The sequence below is a fragment of the Cotesia typhae genome, unplaced genomic scaffold, assembly GCF_013202065.1.
Source record: "Cotesia typhae breed Kobodo isofemale line unplaced genomic scaffold, CoteBio_Ctyphae contig_44, whole genome shotgun sequence".
In the NCBI taxonomy this organism is placed as follows: domain Eukaryota; kingdom Metazoa; phylum Arthropoda; class Insecta; order Hymenoptera; family Braconidae; genus Cotesia; species Cotesia typhae.
Window position 1 is genome coordinate 3,858,015 of NW_027423753.1, and position 23,286 is coordinate 3,881,300.

At 27.3% G+C, this 23,286-nt stretch overlaps 1 protein-coding gene across 1 annotated transcript in view; it reads left to right on the forward strand.

The window, feature by feature from the left end:
- Positions 1 to 21,301, forward strand: part of Nau (myogenic-determination protein nautilus) — a 39,934-nt gene extending 18,633 nt beyond the window's left edge. Inside the window, exon 5 of the mRNA XM_074245042.1 lies at positions 20,754 to 21,301. Coding sequence (XP_074101143.1) covers positions 20,754 to 20,872 — 119 coding nt within the window. The 3' untranslated portion in view covers positions 20,873 to 21,301. The remainder of the gene's footprint in view (positions 1 to 20,753) is intronic.
- The last annotated feature ends 1,985 nt before the right edge of the window (positions 21,302 to 23,286 follow it).

Sequence of the window (23,286 nt, forward strand, 5' to 3'; positions counted from 1 at the left end):
TTATTTCGATAAACAATTTTTTTTCTAAACGTCTCACCTCCCAACTTATAAGATTTCACAAGCGTGAATAAATCGGGTAAATTATTCGATGTTTTATTAAAAAAATTAACGAATTACAAATCGACATTTTGTACGATTTGTTGATGACTGATTCTATAAAATTAAGTCAATACTCAATTAAAATAAAGGAACGAAAAAAATGGTCCGTAATTACTTAGCTCTCCATCTTTTAACTTAACTAAATGAGCCGCGATGAATCGAATAATCCCATGGGTATTAAATCGGGAACTAAAGGAAGGAAACATCTCTGAGATTTTAATTACTCTCTATTCTGAACCAAGCCTTGAATACATAAAACCGCGGAAATGAAAATCCCTTAATTCAATATCTGTAAGCTGCCAAATAATCCCGGGGTTTATTGATTTAAAAAGTTTATTTTCTTGACTGTCAGCGGTGAGTGCAAAAACATACCTTTGAATTATTTATCTTTGTCGACAGTCTTTTCATTAAGTTTTATTAAAGGTACTTAAAATTTTATCCAGACTAAACTTAACTTAGTTTTTAAAAGTCAACTTCTTCTTTATCATCATCCCACCCTGGAGCAATTATTCACTTCTCATTAAAAAGCACTCAAACCTAACTTACTTCTGAATAAATAATTTCACAGTAAGCGGATGTTTAATTTAATTATGATTGACGATGTTCATGAACTTTGTAATTGTGCTTGAAAACAAATTCAATCTTGTCCTTTACACAAGTTTTAATTAAAAGTGTTAGTTGTTCTTTTTATTTGATGTTCTTAATGTCGGTTTATTGTTACGCTACTTGAGTATTTGAATTATTACAATTTGTATAGCTTAAAAAAATCTCTTAAAAATTGTTCTTGATAATTAATATATTTTCTTACGTATTTCGTTGTGATTAGAGACAAAATATGATAATATTCTCCGCAAGTCAGAAACTTAAATCCTCCTTAAAACTAGGAGACTTTATTAAGTATAATTGAGACCGCTATAATCCCTTTTAGCTTTCATACAAACTTTTACTATATAATCTTATTACTTTAACCCGTAAAAAAAATATATGGTCATATAAGGCCATTATATCTTTAAAAATGTCAATAGTTCACAAGATACAAGGTCATTTATTAATTTTGCATGTAGAGATAGAGCATTTTCTAATGCAGCCTAAATACTTGTCATAATAAATTGACTATTGGTGAAAATAATATGAAACCTTGAAAAGGCACAACTCGAGGTCAAGACCTTTCCAACGATACCAAACTTAACCATAAAAACCCATTTTATCATATAAATACCCTGGCTACAAAATTTTGCTTATTCTCTTAACAATATAGATATTGCCTATTTTTGGTCTCTTAAAGTATTAGCTTAATTTTCTGTATGGAAAGGTAGAGGGTTCAAACTCGCCTCTCGACTGAAATTAAAAAAAAAAATATAAAAAAAAAAACCCGAGAGTGTAAACTCCTTTCTTAAAAAAAAAAAAAAAATAATAATAAATAAATTTTATTCATAATTCAAAAAAAAGTATCGAAAAAAATGTATACCAATTTTTTTTTGTATTAAATTATTACTGGATATAAACGTGATTGAAGTACTTTTGTTTGGATTACATGATTTGATTTGTAAAGATCTCCGTGTGAGAAAAACACGTTTGAATATTTATTCTATCAACAGTGACGTACACTTCTTTAAATTTATAATTTTTTTTTTTTTGTTACTTGTGAATAAACAAAAAGCTTAAAATTTGATAAATTTTTTTATTTACTATTCAAATAAATAATAAGATATAAATTTATGTAAAAAATTATAAATGAGCGTTAAATAGATTACAAAATTTTGCTACTTAGCGTCCATAAATAACCGACGATATAATATAAGTTTGTCATCAAACTTATGTACGGGTCAAAAATAGTAAATTAAAAGAGCAAAAATCTAAAATAGCTGGTAAATAGTCGAAAATAAATACAGACAAAAAAATCTAGTATAAGAGTTAAAAAAGTGGGGTTAGTGTTGATGTATCTCGGTACTAATGTAAGTCAATGGAATAATTTAATGTCACGTGCAGTGGTAGGTTGTGCCAGGGTCCGGATTACAATCGTCTTTTTTGCAAAGTGTTGCCTTTAGCAAAGGCCTTAGCCTTACTACCCTGCATGTGGTCTCGTTCATGTCTGCCGAGTCGGGTGGGAAAAAATAGTCAGCATCTGGCTATCAGAACTGCAAGTAAAAGCTTCTTAGCTTGTAAGTTGTTAATTCAGATGCATCTGCTGCAAAAAATAAATGACTCAACGAGAAGGGTTACTGACCGTTTTTACAATTACTTTTATTTTAGTGGATTTCTTTTTTTCCACTCATTTCGACTCTAAAAAATATCAAAAGGTTTACAGCAGAATATTTCATCCTTTATTAACGATAAAACAACTTTTCAAAAATTAACGGGCATTAAATTAATTACTCTCACTAATTCCTGAAGAGGTCTACTAATTTTCCACAGAACAGTAAACGAATAAATTAATTATTTCCTGGAAATTCTTAATTGAGTTGAGTTGAAATGGAGAAGCTACAAACAAAATTATCTATTAATTAACAAATCAATTTATTATTTATAATTTACTAGAGTATGTATAAATAAGTTGGGCTACTTGAACGGAACGTGACTCGTGACCGCGATTAGTGCGCGAATCCAGCATGTTCAAGTAGCTTTTAATTAAATAAACAAAAATTTATCGATTCTCATGTACGTGAACTACTTCTATCAATTATGATAATTATTTATTAATTTATTTTCTAAAATGAAGCATGTAAAATTTTTACTTTATGTACACGGAAAGAACACGAAGACACTGAATATCATCCCAGATTATACTGAGTGAAAAAAAATTTCAGATAGTAGCTAGTATAATCCAAATTACAATGAGTATAATCCAGATATCACCCAGTATAATCTGGATTATACTAGCTACTATCTGAAATTTTTTTTCACCACAGATATCACTGAATAAAATCTGACCGAACTACCTCAACATTTTAATTACATTTTTCGTGCATACTATATCAATAGACAGTATTTTTGACACACTGTTGAATTATTTGTACATATTATTTATGTTAATATTACACAAAAATTTTTACTGTATAATATTTACATTGAAAAAAAAAAAAACGAATTTATCTCACGTGAAAAAATTTCCTGATATCATCTAATATGTCCATACACGGAAAAAAATGTTCTTGAAAAATTGACGTTAAATTCACTGTAATCGCAGGAAATAATGCGGTCCTTTATTTATTAGCATTTTTGGAATAAAATTTATGAAAAAACTCATTTATTTTATGATAGACTAGATAAAATTGATAGAAAACCTAAAAAAATTTATAGTAAAATTAAAAAAAAAACAAACTCAAAAATTATCTTATTTTTCGACAAATGATGAGGCCCGGCCATCCGTCCCACGATTACTTTTAATTTAAAAAAATAATTTTAAATTAGTCCAAGCTTTTATTATTACGAGATATTTTCTAGTAGAAACCTAATGGATAGTTAACTGTAGTTAAAAAAAAAGAAGATTTTTTCAATCCATTTTGGAATGGATAAACCAATAAATCTAAATTTTATTATCCATTAAACTTTTTATCACCCTAAAAATCTAGAACGTCTAGAAGCGTAAAAACCTTGAATTTCCATCTCGGTTTAATGTTTATTAACTAAGAGAAAATTTTTCAATTTAATATTAAATTATTCAGCGCAGTCGAGAATCCGCAATCTCAGAATGCAGGAAAAAAATTTTCAAACTTCCGAGTTATTTTCAGAGGTTTTATAAAGTCTAATACTCTTATAATAACATATAAATTTTTAAAAGCAGAAATATATTAAAATATGCATTAAAGTGTCGCCGTAAGTTTTGTTTTCGCAATTTAATTTTATTTTTTACACTATACGATACGTATTATAGGATGTTATATTTTTAAGTAGATTAATGCTGGACATGAGACGAGGCATTAAGCAGATCGGTATTAATGAGTTTTGTCACCCCCGAGTGGCACTCTGTTCCTATTTGGTTACACTCATCTGTCTATAGATAGCCCACCCATGAGTTCCTAGCATTTATTTGCTTCGTGCACAAATTTACGCACACACGCACACACATACACACATAAATACATTCAATGAGAAATATATGTACTCAAGGATAATCCGCATAAAAAACAAAACTGCTGTTCGTGTTTGTAATTTATCTGAAAATATGTTAAAAAAAAATAAAAAAAAAAAGTTATAACAAATTTATGTTTTATAACTCACTTTATAATTTATTTATTTTTTTTTTATTATTATTCATAGTAATACCAACTTCCTGAAGTTATGATCATGATAAATTATTCCTGTCAAAAATATACTCGCTTTTATATTCGGTTGTTTATTTATTTCTCAACTTTCATTCACGATACATCGAAACAACCTTAAGGGACCTGGATATCTTTGCAGATTGTTCGAGTCTTATTGTTTTTTCTTATTCTATAGTACATTGAAAAAAGTTTAATTTACGAATACGAACTTTTGGTACAACACTCACAGTAAGGCTTAACAACAAATACTCGAGCACGGAAATAAATTATTCCGAGCGTTAAAAACCGGTAGTAGAAAAGCTGAGAGCTGACGTGCCCTGATTTTCTAGATTAGGAAGAAAATGGTGAATTTTAAGCTCGCTATTTGTTTTGCCTTATCGTCATTTATCCTCGGTGTGATAGAAATTCGAATGAAGAATTATTTTCATCGAAAAATAAATTAAAGAAAATTTCATAATATCAGTACTTTTTAAAAAAATTTTTACTCGTAGATGTAGGATAGATCACTAGCAAATGTCGACTGAGGTCAATTTACCACAGAAAATAAATTCTACTTCTAGATTATGCTAACGAGCTTCGATGAGACCATCAAAATTTGATTCTGAAGTACCGAACTTTAGGGAATGAGATTAAGTAAATTAAACTTGGTAGGTAATGATTACCAATATTGATCAATAGCCGTTGGATGGTTTATTCAACAATTATTTCTATAAATAATTCAAATTTTCACGGAATTAATAATTCATTATTGAATGAATAATTTTGTAAGAGTCCATAATCGAACAGTAAATGCGTCACTAAATACTTTGAATTAAGTTTGTGTAAATAATTTTTAAAAATATACCATGATTGATAATTTATGGAAAAATAAATATTTCTTTATAAATACAAAAATTAATACCTAAATAAATAAGGCTGGCAATAGCTTAATCGTCTCGGTAACTTCATTTCGAAAGAGTAGGACCAGGGTTCCCAGGGTGGATAATATTGGATCAAAAAATTTACTCCAAAAAGAATTTTATCTATGTTATTGATAAAAATAAATCCACGGAGATTTATTAAATAAAAATAAAAAAAGAATTGTTTTTTTTTTTGTTCAAAAATTACGAAATTCATATTCAAACACGGGTGTTTTTTTCATTAAAATCCGTAGTCACTCTGAAATCAAAAAAAAAAAAAAAAAAAAAAAAAAAAACTCCAGATTGACTTCACAAAATTTTTTCACAAGGTAGAAAAATAACAAAAAAAATTCAAATATCAATAAAGGTGAAAAATTGTCTATTGTGTAAATATGAATGTGATGAAGTACAAGCTTAGCTCTATCTAGTATGAGCATGCTAGTAAATAGAGAAACTTATTTGTATGAAAAGTTGTATTTGACTTCTGCATTGCTGCTCGTACTCGTACCTGAGGGTAAGAGAAATCTTCCAGTACAGTAATTCATGTATGGTATATATCAGGTTATAGAATATATAGAAATATTTAAATACCACAGAGGAATACGAAAATGTCATTTAAATTGTACAGGGAATAGAAGCGACGGTTTTATTGCCTCACGCCACGTTGGATTACATTTTGTCTATAATTTGACCTAAATATAAATGTAAACTCACATACATTTGTGATGAAAATGAAATACTTAAAATATATATGTAAAACATATAAATTAAACATTAGGCTGGCATAAAAAACGGCTATTTTTATTTTTAGAATTTATTATGAAGATATGTAAGTTTATTACTATCTAAGAGACCTTTCCAAAAATTAGCTCGGAAAAACAATTTTCCAACTTTCTAAGTAGAGTACTTGAAATATTTTTTAGCACTTCCTGAGTATCAATGTCGACAAACTTTTAATTTTGGACTATCAAGACAACATACTGAAGAATACAAATTAATTATTATTCAGTAGTTTGATTAACAAATATTTATCAGGCAAAAAAAATCCTTGAATTAATTTTTTATTTTTTATTTAAGAAATGATAAAATAACGAGAAAAAAATTTCAAACCCAAAAAAATTCAATTTTTGAAATTTTTAACAATCTTGAACAGCCCTTAAAATTTTTTTAGAGTGAATTTTTAAAAATTATTTTTTTAAAATATGATAAACTTTGCATAAAAGACTAGAAAAAAAATTGTCAGTTTTTTGCGCTGACCTATTAATTATACTTATATTTTTTGTCTCGAAAAAGTTCAGTGGATAATGCAATTTACATAAAATTATGAATTTGAAGTTTATGTGCTCAAATTCAGATTGAAAAATAAAATTGTCTTAATGTAATTAAATCCTTTTATTTTTTTTTACCGTAATGAATATTCAAATTTAAATTGAACCTAGAAAAAAAAACTAATATAAGGAAAATATTAAAATTTTTAATTATTCATTAAAAAATATTTAACATTCACAGAAGTACCCAATGAATATCACTCATAAAAGTTAGTAATGAATGAAACTTAACAACACATACAAGACCGAAAATTATTCTGCACTGGACTCTATTTATCACTGGTCCATAAATTTTGTGGACGCCCGGGGTCGTTTTAACAATTTATTTTGTTTTTCAATGCCATCATTTTCGGTCGAGTGCTACAATACTTTTTCCTACTGCTCTACTGAACATATATAGATATTAAATAAACATTAGCACAGACAACTGCACTGGGTCCTCTTCTGATTAAATATTTGTATATAGCACAGCAACAATGACAACTGCCCCTTGCTACTTTTCAGTTTATTGAGTATGAAGCTTCGATTTATTGTTGTCCCACGAGTATTTTCCTCGTTATCGCTTAATAATTCAATAGCGACTGGTTACACAACCGGTAAATTGGTTGTGCTTTTCGTTATCTTGTTAACGATTGATAAAGTATAATTTATTATTTTTTACTTACAAATTAAATAAAAAAATTCATTGCTTACATAAATTGATGTATTTTGATACATCGTTCGCTTTTTTTAATTAGCCTCAATTTTTTTAGCTTTAGAGTTAATTTTGTGTTGAATATCGCTGGTCTAATATTGATATAAATTAAATGATTTTTTTAATGCACCCGCTAACAAATTTAGGCACTGCAAATTTTTAACAAAATTCTCAACGCAAAATTTTGAGTAGAATTTTTGCAACAAAAATGTATCATTAATTAATATTATTCAAATTAATGACGTAATATTCAATGTTTTGACCAAGTATGGTTTTGAAAATTTCCGACAGAGGTCGCATAGTCGTTGAATCTTCTCCATTACAGAAGAGTTGAGTCTGACGGTCTTAAGTTCTGTAATAACAATCATATTTTTGACTCTACTAAGGAGCTTATTTAATATTGGTTTTTTATTCAATTAATTGTTAAATAAGTTTTTTTTTTTTTCATGAAAATGAAGTTAACCGACATTTAAAAATTTTAGAAATTTTTTATTGAAAAAAATTTCAATTGTACAATTAAAAAAAAAAAATTTCAAATGTAAAAAACTTGAAAAAGTACAAGTGCAATTTTTTAGAAATATCTTTTTAGTTGTAATTTAATTAATAAAAAAAAAATGAAAAATTTTTAGACGTCGGCTAACTTCAGTGTCATTTTTTTTCACACATGTTGACGTATGCATTTCTAGAAAGAGTAAAAAAAATTGAAAATTCATAATGAATTACTTTTTATTTTTATATATAGCCATATATGATCAGATCAAGGCATGTCGGAAAATTTTGCACGGAAAATTTCAATTTGAGTTGAATTTGTAATCTTTAATAATTAAGTTTTAAGTTAAATGATAAAATAGCAACAGATTGATCACAAAACTGATTGATGCATACTTTTTATTAAATTAGACTTTGCATTAATTTTGTTTGGCTCCGAGGAAATTTTTATTACAGGGCAAATGTTAATAAATAAACAAATAAATATATAAAATCAATGAATATGTAGAATGATTTTATAAATTGAAGAAACTCATAAAAAATGAAAAAAATAAATTTTGCCTATCAGCATTACAACACTTTAACTGAATAGCACTCAACAGAGCAGTTAAATTAAGCTCAAATATAACAGTGATGATTTATACAAACACTAAAATAATAAAATAAAGTGTTATCATAAATAAAATATTTATTTATCTCAAAAATTATTTATTTATACCAAAGTCATAATGATTTCCTTAAAGATAAATGTTACTAAGAAATTTATATGCATTGAGTAAGATCGTGGGTGGTTTTGGCTCTGCCAAAAAAAAATTAACCAGTGTAACATATAACATATAAGCGTGTAAGTCCCCAGTGTAGTCGCTCTGATGAGGAGAAGATAGAAACGGTAAAAAGGCAGGAAAGACGGAGAATATTTGAGTATCAGTCCGGTAATCGTGGATCCGTTCCAAAACAAGCCTCGTTCGCAAGCTGGTGGAACTACTCGCGGTTGTTTTCGACTCGACAAAGTGAAGTACTGCCGTGTTCCACACTTACTGAGTAGAGTAAGGAGACTGAATTGAAAAGAGTACAAAACATCGGGAGATGGAGTACACGACTATAGTACTACACCCATCTGAAAGAAAAGTCTACATACATTTGTTTTTACATTTTTTTTGTTTTTCTATATCTTTCATTCTGTGTTCGCTAAAATATACTTCTTTCCTTCTTCTACTCTGCTGCGGAATTGCCAGTGCAATAATATAACTCGTGGATTCGAGCCAAACCCAACAGCATGCGGGAGCATTCATCGCGGTGTTTGCATTACCATCCGATATGTGTAATTCTCGTGTCGCAAAACTCTTTCTTCCTTGTCAAGACTATTTTTTTAGTGTTTCAGTCCAAACAGGGATTAATCAGTCCCAATTTTTACATTAATTTAATAAAAACTGAAATTTTTAAATACTCGACAATTTTCAGCCATATCTTCAAGTTTTAATTAATGAAAATCAATATGGACAGATAATTTAATATTGAATTTAGATTAAAGCTTAATGAAATAAGAGAAGAAATTAATATTTTTTCACATTATATTGCTTATATCGGGCTTATAAAGAACATTTTACACTTGAAAGAAAAATTGTCTCAATTTGAAAGAATAAAGTTGATACTTTTTACTACTGCATTTGGCAAAGGAAGTGTGAACGTTAAAGGTTAAAAAACGAGGTCAGAACACTTTATGTCATAATATCCTGTGTGATATTGATATCGAACATTATTGACTTATTTAGTCAATGAATAATAAAAAAAATAATTTTTTTTTTAATTAAACAATCGACAACTTCGAAACTTTATCATTTTACTTATTTTATTTTTGATAAACTTCGAGAAAAAAATTTAAGTGGTCATTAAAATAATTTCAAGTATGATTTTTATAGGTCAGAATATCTAACTCTGCATATTAATTATCGTGAAATGATATTAAATAAGAAAATTTTCATTTATCTAGAAAATTGATTGACAAAGAAACTTCCAGGACAATGTTAATTGTAATAGTACACAGAAAAATTTACTTGAATCAAGTAAATAATTTTGAAGAATTTCACCTTCTTGATTTGAGTAGAAAAATTCTTTAACTAAAAAATTTTTCTTGGTTTAAGTAAATTTTACTTAGTTCTAAGTTTTTCTCTTGATTTAAGTTAATTTTTTTTTCATTATAATAATTTTAGATGTATCGTTGGATTTTAATCAATTTTATTATGAAAAATGAAATTATGAGACGTGCATTTTTGGATTTTCCAAATTTTTTTAATGAAATAATCCGTCTGTTTAATATTTTTGTACATGTCTTTCTATTTATCACCCTTATTAAAAAAAAGAATTAAAAATAATCTCAGATGTTAAATGCTCATAAGAAATAGTATTAAAACGGATTTGAAGAATTAGAATGTATTCAAAATGATTAAAAATCAAATTTTTTCTAATTTTTTTTTTAATGAAGGCATGCACTTTTCCATATTTTCTCTATTACCATTGTTACTACTTGAGAGAGTCAATAAAATAAAGCGTATATATAAAATAGTGAAATCTTAAAATATCCACGGGATTAATTAGCGTTAATGAACACTTGGCTATTGGCAAACCCGTTGAGCATAATTTAACTCAGAAGACAGTATTTACTGTGTAGCTGATGTATCTGATTTAACCTATAGTATAAGTTTGTACTCAAAGTAAGCTTCTATTATTATTTTTACAATTTTATTTTTAAATACGAAATACTGATGTACTCGGGTATAGAGTACAGAGTACAGTGTAGATTATAGAGTTTCTTGCGAAAATGTAATGACTGTATATCAGCAAAACGAAGCCTTGGTGCCAAGCGAATTACCGAAGCGTGTCGTACCGTGTGTGGATGCTGATTATTTTAATTAATGCTTAACCGTTTTGCCTCGACTCCCCTGAGAAATTTTAAAATGGCTCTCTTTGAATCTCGTTTTAATAAATTTTAATAAATATGTATGCTTAGATTTATTGTTTCGTTATGTATAATAGAACAAGTTAATTAATGTTTTGAATGATAGCAATTTTTTATACATTTTGGACGAGTAAGCTAAAAAAATAATGGGTATAAATATAACATACAATTATATTATCAAAAGTTACTAATGTTTTTTGGGTGAAAGTAACAATTTATTGTGCTTTCAAAAAAACTCACGTTAATTGTACGACGTGAGAAATATGGGATCGATTTAATGAAATGTTGAGGAGGTTGGTTTAGTTTAAATTGAAATTCGAATGCCACACTTCAAGTGCCATATATTGTCACGGGACATTAGCATGACGTATAGTTGCACTTTTGTATGCTCACGCCAAGATCTGTGTACTTTCAGAGAATTTTGTTATTATTTTCCAGAATAAATCAGCTTAAATAATTATAACATTTGGTTTAAAATTTAACATATTGAGAACAATTACTATGTAGCCTTATAATTATAATTAAAATTAGCAACCTGCAACTACATCGAGAAGTAAAAGCTGTAATTCAAAAACTTTGATTTGATGGTTTTTTTTTTTTACATTTTCAATCGGAGTGTACACAAGTTTGGGTACTTTTGAAATAGATTAAAAAAAATTTCACTTTAACAGGGTCAATTATCAATAGAAGAATAATTTAATGAAAGATTGAGGCGTGCAAAATCTATAGCCGTAAGAAAAAAAAATTTTTTAAGAAATGAGATATATGATAGATTATTGTTGCTCAAAGTCAACACAACTTATATCAAAACTTGTACAAACATTTTCAGCTTTATTTTCAAACTTCAAATTATTTTTTTTATTTCGCTTACATCAGAAAACTTTTTTATCAAAACTTCAAAAGTTATAATCATAATTGTTAAACATTAATGAATCTAAATAATCACCCTCTAAGGAAACATGCATTCGAAATTAGTTTGTAAAACTTTTCGACATTACTACTAGAATAATTATTATGCGCGGCCCAAATATATAAATATATACATTCATGAGCGTAGTCTTTTAGCACGTACTTAGAGAAACTAATTCAATTGAAAGTTTAGCAGCCCTAATGCGCACACACGTTTCAGAAGTAGCTAATGAGCGTTAAATAATCGCGACGTTGTATCCCTACTCATCAAAACATTTCTTCTCTCTCTTTCTTTCGGTTTATCTTTCATTTATTTTCCTTTAATTTCTGTCCTTTGCTCCTTCAAATTCGCGTAAATTAGCTCTTTGAAGTTGGTGTTGTAATTAACCCGTTTCCGATTTATATTTACAACGTTGATTGCTGAAAATGTCACGTGTGTAACTACATCAGTTTACTAAGTGTATAATGAGATAAGTTGTAGTTAAAGCTCACTTATGGTACTCATTACTTACTTAATTATTATTTTTACAAAAAAAAAAAAAAAAAAAAAAAGTTACATTAATTAAAACTTATTATTTTCTTCATTTAAGCAAAAAAATTTTTAATAGCTTAAAATTTATAATGACAAAAAGTCGAGCCCAACTTTTAGATAATTGACTAAATATTTATCACTTGAATCAAGTAATTTTTTTAACAGATATACACTTAAGAATTTTTTTCATTTATCTTGAAATTGATTAAACTTTGCTGCGAAATTTGAAAGTTTAATCAGATCACATGATATCTATCTATATAATACTAATGCAGTTTTATGGTCGATAAAATACGATCGTAAATATCCGTCATAAACAGCTGAAGTTTTAAGTGCCGTAAAGTTTATCGATTATGCTTTAAACTTGCTGTTAGATGGAAATCCAATGCTTTTAAAGACAAAGAAGAAAAAGATTGGTTTTATTTTAGAGTCACTTTTCAACGATTTCATTGAAATTTTTAGTCGATAGCTATGTTATTTTCAACATCTATAGTGTGTAGAATTTAACATTCTTATGTGTTGATTTAATAATTTAACACACTAGAGTGTAATATTTAACACACAAATTTTAACACTCTACACAATGACGAAAAATTTTTTACTGTGTAGCTTGAAAAAAATTTTACGTTGTACATTTAATTTTAATTTTTATTTGTTTTGTTAGTTTTATAAGAAAATCGATTTGTGCCAGTAAAATGAGGTTATCAGCATTTAATTGCCTTTTCATTCATCTGTATAGTAAATTAAAATTTAGTTATATTCAGTATACCTAGGTTTTGTGATAATCAGTAAACTCATTGTAATCATTAAAATATCACGTTTTTTGAGTAACACAATACCAATTTTTTTGATGATAAAAAAAAAATATTCTGAGTAAAAAAATACTTTTTTTTCAGTGTACAAAAATATTTTATACAGGAAGACAAAGATCCATATCAAATTTTAATAAAAATTTAAAATTCAATTTGTTTTGATTAGAACTTTTCTTAAAAAATAGAATAAATACAACACTTCTATATACCCTGAATGAAAGTTTTTTTTCTTAGTAAGCATTAAATTAAATTAACCACTGATATTTTAGATTTAAAAACAAAAGTAGAAAAAAATGAATGCGTAGCACATTAAATTAGTCCGTGAAACGAGCGTTTAATGTGGCAATGAATTATCGTGTCATGGTAAAGGGATGAATGATGAAAGACGATAGGAACAAGGACAACCTTGAATGATTAATTATTTCATTTAGAAATAAGAACATTACGGGTTATATGGTATGCAGAATGCAAAAGGTATGGTAATAAATCATAGGAATATGTTGATTGTGGGTTCGGCATTTGTATGTGTGAATTGATATTCTCTTCAAGGCAAAAACATATGACTTGATGCAACTATTCATAGACATCCCATTTCCGTCTTTAAATATTTGTATTTATGTATTTGTATGCATGGTACCCAAGTTATGCCGAAATCAGAAGTTAGTTATTTTTGTTTCAAACGTTGGCTTACGTTATTTATATATGACGATAGATTCAGGCAAAACGGACGATTAATCGCGCTGATTAGATGAAATCGCTACGTCGGTACACGTACAACGTATTGCCAAGTAGTTAAGCGACGTTATACTATAAACTATAACTTAAACTAGTTTAAAATAGTTACTTTTAGTTTAACTCTAATTATTTTGCTTTAATTTAGTTGCTCGATCTTAAATGTTTGGAGTTTGGGTAAAGCTTATGGGAAATGTTATCAAAGATTTCAAGCTTTTGGAAAAATAATTGCAAATATAAAAAACACAAAACAAACAGATTCACTGTAAAGTGCCAAATGTACATTTAAATATTTTTAAAAATATTAATTTGATTTTTATACAAAATTAAGAAGTGAAAAAAAAAAAAAAACAAGTAGGATAGAAGTACTGTTTATGGACCCTATACTGTTCTTGGACATTTAATGCCCAAATTATGGTATAAATAATTTATAAACCCAACAGCTCCGGAAATTCTGTTTGTATGAATGTAAGCCTTTAAAAATTCTATGAAAATATTATTTTAACATTGCAATTTTCTGTACAATCATTAAATTTCAAAATCTCGAAAAATAGCACTGAAAAGATCAAAAATAAAAAAATAAAATTATCATTAAAATCTTCACTTTATTTACGAAAATTATTTTCAGTGTAGAATATACTTAATTGTTATTATTAATTCCAACAATTCAAAACATTAAATAAAGTAACGTAATTATTAAATTGTTCGAAGATGAAATTGTGATGAAAATTTCAATACTCTGGTTCGTATGGTAAAGCAGTTATTTTAAATAATTTAGTTGTATGATCCTGAATTAAATATCTGACAACAATAATGGATAATATTAAGGCAATGTTCAAGTTATTGCGTTATAATATCAATTTATATTCAATATACAAAAAAGAGCTTATCGGATTCAAATTTTTCTATAACTTTCTAGTTATTATTTAAATTCACTGTTTATTCTTTTTATATTAAAAAAAAAAAAAAAATAAATAAATTATTCAAGGGCAATGTTTTCTTGAAATTTTAATTTCTTTATTTCCTTGATGATAATTAAAGTGGTAATTATCTTGTGAAAATCGATACATTTTATGTATATAATTTCATTTGTAAGGCAAGATTTATCAGCTACTTCTACAGTTTACTCTATTCCAAGTTAAATTTACTCGAAGTGGTTTCATTTACAGAAGATCTAGTTCTGGAGTTCTATGCTCTCGATTAAAATCAATAGTTTTTATTAGTTCTCATTGTATCAGATGAACCGTAAATATTAAATAGTTAAAACGATTAAAGAATGGATTCCTTGACTGAAAAAAATCATCTGTGGTTTGGATTTGAAACAAAAATTTTTAAAAATGAACCTCGCTGTGAAATTACTCTAATGCCAGGATTAAATTATGCTTTTTGTAACACCAAACTCTGCAAACGCTACCTTACATTTTTAAATTTCTCTTAAGAGTAATAGCACCAATTAATTAGACTTAGCTACTCTACAATAGCTTCAAATTATAATAAATAGTACAGCGAAGAATTTTTCATTAAAAATCCATTAAATGCAGCAGGAATGTACAAAAGAGCTATAATGAATTAAAAGCTGAAAAATGTCAACATCTTTTTAACACAGATGAGCGAATTCATTTTATTGTTAGTTGAGCGACTGGTACACTGGATCGGAATGAGAGTGAACAAGTGAATCGTCGATCAAGGTGAAAAGCAACGGATTCCACTTTTCTTTTTTTATAATATCCGTTTAGTTGTGAAACTTTTTGTCGGCTATTTGCATATTACGTGATTCTAGTTGCCCTTGAGTAAGAAATATCTGAGCTTCAAAATGCAAAAGGAATGAAAGGAGGTAAATAGTCTTTTAGGATCAAGATTTTATTTTTTTTTCTTTTTTGAGAAGTTTCGCTGTGCGCATCGCACTTTTTATAATGTAATTGGAATTTCTTGCTTGAGGTGATATTTTTTAAGCTATAGAGGAAAGATGACAATAAAATTAATCGAATAATAACAGGATTGGTATGCAAAGATAATTAGAAAATTTGGGATTGAAGATTAAAAAAATGTTCTTTTAAAAATAATAAAAAAGAAAAATCTATTATTCTCAGAAATTGTTGCAAAAAAAAAAACTATCTCTTGAGTAATCTTGTTTTATAAATAACTAACAGAACTTGAATTAAGTAAATAATTTTGAAAGAATTCATCTTTTTGATTTTATAAAAATACTAAAAACAAGCACTGAAAAAAAAAGTATTTACTTAACAAAACAAAAAAGAACAAATATTAAAAGTGTAACAATCAATTTTTTCAAGATAGAATCATGAAAATTAGTTGAATTCTATTTTCACCAATGCGTAAATCAAATGAACTGACTAACAGTGACAACGCATATATTACAGTATTACTGCGCGAGTATAGATCTTGGACTGATTCATGTTTTGATAATCATAATATGTGATATTTTGATTATCAAAATATCTGATATTCTGATTACCAAAATACTTTTTTTAAGTGAGAAGCTTAAGTAAATTTTAAAGTTAATTTTTTTTTCGACGCAGTATAATGAAATAGTGGAAATCATCAACTATTTGAATTTTTATGAGCGCTAAAGAGTTAAAAGAAATCAAACCGTAAAAAATAAACACTTTTAAAAATTAAGATTTATGATTATTTTAGAATTTTGAATGTATTATGCAAACTATACCAGTTGCATTTAATTGATTGGAATTCATGAAATTAATATTCTTCGAAAAATTAAGTTTTGGGCATATTCTGGAACGTTGAATAAATTTATTCAGTTTGTAAAATCGTTGGGATCAAAAGTTAAATTAAAATAAAATTTTTCTGTTGTTTTTGGAGGTTAAAATTAGTAAAAATTTAAAATCTTAGAGCCAAGGAAACATATTCAAAAATATTTTCAAAAAAATTTAAACATGTCAAGACGTGCAAAATATGGCATCAGTTTTTAGAAAACAACAAGTATGAAATTTATAAAATAAATTTAATTATTCCATTTGATTAAAGTTTAAAAAAATTTAAATAGGGATTACAAGCCTATAGAATAAGTTAGTATAATATCCGTGTATTTTGTCATATTTATTCGATACTTTATTGCAGATTAGCCATCAGAGCAAGACCCCTTCAAGCTCGAGAATCTCTTGAGTATATAATACAGTACATAAGAAACTTTAAAAGTAGCCTAAGAATAATCCGCCAGGGGATAGTCGATGAAAGCTTCCCATAGGCTTGTAGTTTTCGTTCTCTGCTTTTCCGATCCCTAAAAAGTTTAACTTTTAAATAATCTGCAGTCTGTAAAACCCGTTTTAAAAGTATAAATTACTTGCTATCGATCAAAAGTTTTTAAATTAAAAATGCACACCTCACACGATTGTGTTGATAGTTAAAGTTAGATCGGATAGAAATAATAATCAATTAAAATTCTCAAGTGACTTTTAAATGATGTTCTAGTTCGCAAAGTATTCTCATGTATTGTGAAAAGAAAATAAGTATGAGGCTCAGACTGTGTATGATATGTGTGAGCATTATTACAAATAGAAGTGAGGCTGAGTCTTGTTTGTGTCTGCAGATCATCAGAAATGTGTTGACATCTGTCATCACGCCTTGCTTTCAATATTATTTGTTTTCGCGTCACTGTGTAGTACTGTAGTACTGTCTGTCTGTTGAGAATGCTTCATGTTATATTAATATGATGTATGTGAGTCATGTGTTTTTATTGGTTTACTAGAACATTCCACTGAAGAAAGGAATAGGTCAGTTCATAAAAATCACATTCTTTTGCTTGGAATTTCGTTGTACTCGTATGAACTCTTACAGAAATTCTTTTTCATTGTGAAATAATTTATAAATTATCGAGTGACTTTAGTAAATTATTTTTCAATGGAAAAGATTTTATATATTTTCTTAAAAGCTTATTTTCTTTTTAGAAATTTATTTTATAAAATTACCCGTGATAAAATATTCTAAAATGGTTAGATATAAATAATATATAATTTTTTATTAGATATAAAATTTAAAATTCCTCATAAAAAGAAAATCGATTTTTTCACAGAAACAAAAAAAATTAAAACATACACTGTAAATTTTCTCTTGCGTGAAACAAGCTTTGAAGTATCTATTTAGCAGAATACATAAAGAGAAAAAAATATGATCTATCAAAACCTGCGAGTCGCCGGTAAAACCACCGAAGTAGCCGTTAAGTGGCCTGCAGTACAAACTCTTCATGTAGACATTAAATGTTAAAGACATCGTATGAAGTCAGCGGGTCGTAAGCAACGACACAGTTGTTAACTTAATTAATAAGCAACCTTATGACGACATTCATCTTTTCTTATCCTCATATGATACTATACCGCGTTTACACATACTTAATTCGATAATTTCTCGGAGACGATGATTGTCAACGATAATAGGGTTTATTTTATTTGCCGGCTTTTTATTTTCTCACTTTCATCTGCAATTTCAGCTTGGATGGGAAATATGGCTTATTTCACTGTTCATACTAGACCATGTCAATCTCGGTTGACTTTAAAACTCTCTTGTCTCTTGGTCTCTTGGTCTTTATATACTTGTCTTTGCCTTTACTCGACATTCGCTTTAACTGTTCCAGCTATTCCTCGTAATGATAATATGAAATAAAAATAGTATTACAATTAACTTATATGTACATGATCCACTTTGAGTCTTTAACACACCACCTATCACTGTATTTGACTGACGGCTCAAACTTATAACTCTATAATTCAACATATTTGCAGACGTCAGGAGCTGATGTTAAGTACCTTACTGCATATATATGGAAAATAATGATAATTATAAGTACAAACTGTTATCTACACTGTAAAAAATTCCGGTGTAAAAGTTGGACCCAGAAATTTTTACACCGTCGTGTAAGTGTAAAATTTCTTCTGTGTTAAATTTTCACTTGTGTAAATTTAACACGATGTAATTTAATGTTTTACACTATTCGGTGTTATTATTTATAACTTTGCAAATTTAATCACTATTACTAATCACTATATGACTGATGAACTATAAATAAATAAAATTTTGCTTTATTAAATAATGATTTTTGTTAAATTACCCTGTACTTTTTTAACTATTGACGTTTTTAAAGATATAAGCTCATCCCGATGTTACACTCATCAAGAGCTTTCATTTGAGTACCCACATGAATTTTGATAAATTTATCATATATACATATATATAATATATATAAATATATGAAAAATTGATGTGGGTACTCAAATGAAAGGTCTTGATGAGTGTAACATCAGGATGAGCTCATATCTTTAAAAATACCAATAATTCACAAGATACAAGGTCATTTCTTAAAATTTAGGATTTACACCGTTCAATTTTAACATTACTCTTAGTGTGATTGATACACCGTACGTATTAAAAATTTTTATACCGAATCATTTACACCACATCGAGTCCAAAAAATTTCTTAGATGAAGAAATTAAAATTTTTCTCACAATAACTTTCTTGCTCACGAAAAAAAGTGCAGTAAAAACAACTATACTTGGAATTTGATTTACTACACGTTAAAATCACCCGTAATAAAATATTTTGTAGTTAATGATACTCTAAGAAGAGTAATTGCCTTGCAATGTACATCCAAGTTAAATGAATCCATAAATCTAAAGACGTCAGAATCCCTTAAAGCCTAAGTTTCTTAAATGGGATTAAAAAGTAACATTTATTTTTATTAAAACATTTTCAACGAGTTAAAAAGATTTCATGAAATCAAGAGTTTACACAAAAGACAAACAAACTAAAAAGTAGCTTTACCTTTGTTTTTAATTGCCGGTTTTATACGCTGCTGTCATTTCTCGAGGGTTTTTGTTTAAAACTCTCTAGTCTCTAGACAGGGTATGACTTTTCTTCAGACGTTTTTTAGAACGCCAGAAAAAAAAGAAGAAGCTTTTGAAGTCGTTATTCTTGGCAATCGGGAGGCTCAAGCTGAATAAGCACTTTTCACCTCAACAGACAGTCACAATACACGTCTCAATTCCTCTTTTCTGTCTCTCCCCTTAATTTATTTAACTTTTTACGCGCCCCTTCTCAAAGTATTGTTTCACCGTTGTCGTTGCTTGTATTAGCGAGATTTTAATTATAGCTGGATGCTTCAGAGTGTCATTGTCCCTTGCAGTAACAGAAAGAAAAAAATTACATAAGTAACACTTGTAACAGCTTTACATTAAATTCACAGAAGTTAGATAATTAACTAATGTAATTATTCGGGGAGAAACAGTGAAAGAGTGAGACTGTGAAGTCAATTCTCGCACCCATTCCATTAAAGCGGTTCTGTGAGATGCAAATGGCTCTTAAGACCTTCCGGTCTGCTCAATAATCCTTTGTCCAAGACTTCACTGACGCCGAGTAAATTTACCATAAACTAATTGCCACTCCTCGGTGACATTTTTTAAATCCTTCATTTTTTTCTCTTCTTCACTCTGTTTATTTATTTTGTAAAAAAGCCAAGATAAGACTCTTTTAAACATAATTATTCAGATGTATAAAAAGTACAAAGACATATTTGTAGTTTTATTTTACTTTACACGAAGTTCGGTTTAATTAAAAAATTTCATTTTTTTTTTTTTTTTTTAACATAATTAATTTAAATTCTCTTGTACTCTTTACGTGAAAAAATTGATTTATACAGCTGTGTATTAAATTAAAAAAATTATTTATTGAAATTTTTCAATTTTATCTTCCTATATATGTGTACGTCAATTATATTCTTGTATTAAATCTTATAAACACAAATAGATACCTCGTAAGCTCAGATTTTGTGATGATAAGGCTTCACAATGTATAATATAGAATCCACACGTCTAATCGAAATGTCTAATAGAATTGATTACTTTTGAAGCCTCTCAGCGACAGATGAGAATTTAATTGATTATTGATCTTCCGTCGTTCTATTTGAAGTTGTTGATATCACAACACACCGCCATCCTGATTTAACTTTCGACACACTACTACGATATGCTGACTATAATCATGTTTGAATTCCTGGTGTCTTGTTTCAGGTTTCGAGCAAACAGACACAATAGTTACTTCAAATACTGGAAGTAGTTTGGATTGCCTCAGCATGATCGTGCAGAGCATCAGCGGAGAAGGCAACGAAAGTAATTTTTCGCCACATTAATAGAGGCCAAGTATTATTTGTAAACTATTATTAAAAATTATTATGTTTATAGTTAATATACATACTACCGGAACCAAAAAATTGTATAGAAAAATGCTTAGCAAATAGTGAATAATTTTTTAATATTTATATGACCAAATTAAAATATTCTTTTTACTGTGTAATTTTATATCTAAGACTTTTAATGTATACTCGTTGAGAGAAAAAAATTATTGTTTTGTGACAATATTTTATATAATAAGTGCCTTATCAAGGTTTTATATTATTCTCATTAATAGTTAATTTATGACTATAAGTATTTAGGCTGCATTCAAAAATGCCTCATCTCTAGATACATAATTAGGAATAACCTTGTATCTTGTGAATTATTGACATTTCTAAAGATATAAGCTCATCCCGATGTTACACTCATCAAGACCTTTCATTTGAGTACCCACATCAATTTTTCATATATTTATATATATTATATATATATATATATGAAAAATTTATCAAAGTTCATGTGGGTACTCAAATAAAAGCTCTTGATGAGTGTAACATCGGGATGAGCTTATATCTTTAATAACGTCAATAGTTAAAAAAGTACAGTGCAATTTAACAAAAGTCATTATTTAATGAAGCAAAAATTTTATTTATTTATAGCTCACAAGGTTGCTAGTTTATTATTATTGCTTTTGTTTATGCAAAATAATTAACTTATAAAATTATATGTCTAGATATACAATTAAAAATCTATATATAAAATATTCAATTCCAAAAATCTAAACCGTTAAATATTTTAACAGCGAAAAAAATTGTATAAGTTAATATCAAGGAAATTTATTTACAGGCCATTGAATTAACAAATTTAAAAATCAAAAGTTATATCTATAAATAGTACTTGAAAATTCAGTAGAAGAACTTTGCGTAGGAAAACTTTGAACTAGTTTGCAATCTATTAACTGTCACAAAAGCTTTTTTTCTTGACATAGTTAAGAAATGTAAAGGGAAACTTTGTTATTTTTATTTTTTTTTTTTTTCAATAATAAAAAAATGTGAAAATTGTTTAATAATTAAATTACTTCAACTCGCTTTTTATTATTATTATTATTACATCAAGCTTTCAGTGTTGTAATAAAGTTCAATAATAAAGCGAGTATAATTACTTAAAAATTTTTTTCTCTCAACGATATTTTTATTAAATTATAAAAGTAATTTATGATGATTATGTTTAAATTAGTTTAGTTTATTAGAAAAAAATATAAATAAAACTATAAAACGTGTGTAAATACCAAAATTAAATTATTAATCTAACGTTATAGAATAGTAATAAGTGTAATAATGATTTTCTCATTAAAATGTTAAATGCCTGTGATTAATAAAAGTAATTGCAAGCATTTGTCAGCTATTAATTCCAAATGTAAATTTATCACATTCTTTATATATTTAATTGTAACAAATTATCATTAGGTACATTTATACAGTTAGTGTATTCAATTACCTATAATTCAAATTGTTAATTAAATCGACAATAAATAACTTCAAAATATATACAATATAATTTATCTTCTTTTTACTTCAAGCCTTTCATTTCATTTAATTCATACAAAGTTTTCAATTTATTGATACAATAAATTTTAGTTATTGAATGTAAATTATAGGAACTAATAAATAAGAGCTTTGGAGAAACAAGCTCGTAGTCTATGACCGATGGGTAAACTGTCAGACTAGAATAATAAAAAAATTATATTTTAAAAATATAATAAATTTCAACGTTCAACAACTACAGTATTGCCATATAACTCATATAATTTTTTATTGATTAATAACAGTGAATATATCGGAGTAATTTAATTTTTTTTATTACTAACGATAATAAATTTAAGAAAAAATAAAAACGTGAAATTATTATCAATGAATGAAAATTTAAAAATTAATTTTGTAAATTTTGAACTGAAATCCAAAATAAATTCACTGTTGTATTTAAAAATATTTAATTTATCAATAATAGAAAAAATCGTAGAAATTTTGATAAAGATATGAACAATCATTCATTTGATGTGGAATTAAATTCTGAAAATAATTTTGTTGTTTTTTATTTTTTTGATGAAAATTTAATTTGTTATTAACAAAAAACATAACTAAAATGAAAAATCTTAGTTTTTCGTAAATAACTCAATAACTATTGGTGATATCAAAAATCGGAAAAAGATCCTTAAAGAGGAGGAAATCTCTGAAAAAAAGTCTTGACTCTCGGAACTCTAGCTTGAAAAACAATAATTTTTATTTAACGTTGAAAATAGGGTTCCACGCGACTTTTGTCTCACGACCGCGCCGATGCTAAAATACGACAGAAGAAATTAATGATAAAAATAAATTCGATTTCCAAAAAATCAATTATATTAAAGATTCTTAAATTCGAAAAATCCTTAAAA